A 254-nucleotide genomic window follows, 5' to 3' on the forward strand; every position below is an offset into this window, starting at 1 on the left:
CCCCCCCTCTGACGCCCTAACCCGAGTGCTTGCGTGCCCCCGCAGGCGCGTACGGCACCGTGTACTGCGCGCGGGACCGGAACAACCCGGACCGCGTCGTGGCTCTCAAGAAAATCCGAATCACCCTCAACGAAGACGGGGTTCCCGGGAACGCCGTCAGGGAGATCGCGCTCCTGAAGCAGCTCGAGCGGTTCGAACATCCGAATATTGTCAGGTAAGGAAGCTCTTCGAGTTTGTCGTTTATTTTTGGGGTG

General features: G+C 61.0%; 1 protein-coding gene across 1 annotated transcript in view; it reads left to right on the plus strand.

The window, feature by feature from the left end:
- The window catches only part of LOC119581612 (cyclin-dependent kinase 6-like), a gene marked incomplete at its 3' end in the record, with an annotated part of 1,053 nt that extends 839 nt beyond the window's left edge, over window positions 1–214 (plus strand). Inside the window, 1 exon segment of the mRNA XM_037929726.1 lies at window positions 46–214. Within this exon segment, the coding sequence (XP_037785654.1) occupies window positions 46–214 (169 nt within the window).
- Window positions 215–254: the final 40 nt, after the last annotated feature.

Source organism: Penaeus monodon, chromosome 15 (assembly GCF_015228065.2).
Source record: "Penaeus monodon isolate SGIC_2016 chromosome 15, NSTDA_Pmon_1, whole genome shotgun sequence".
NCBI lineage: Eukaryota > Metazoa > Arthropoda > Malacostraca > Decapoda > Penaeidae > Penaeus > Penaeus monodon.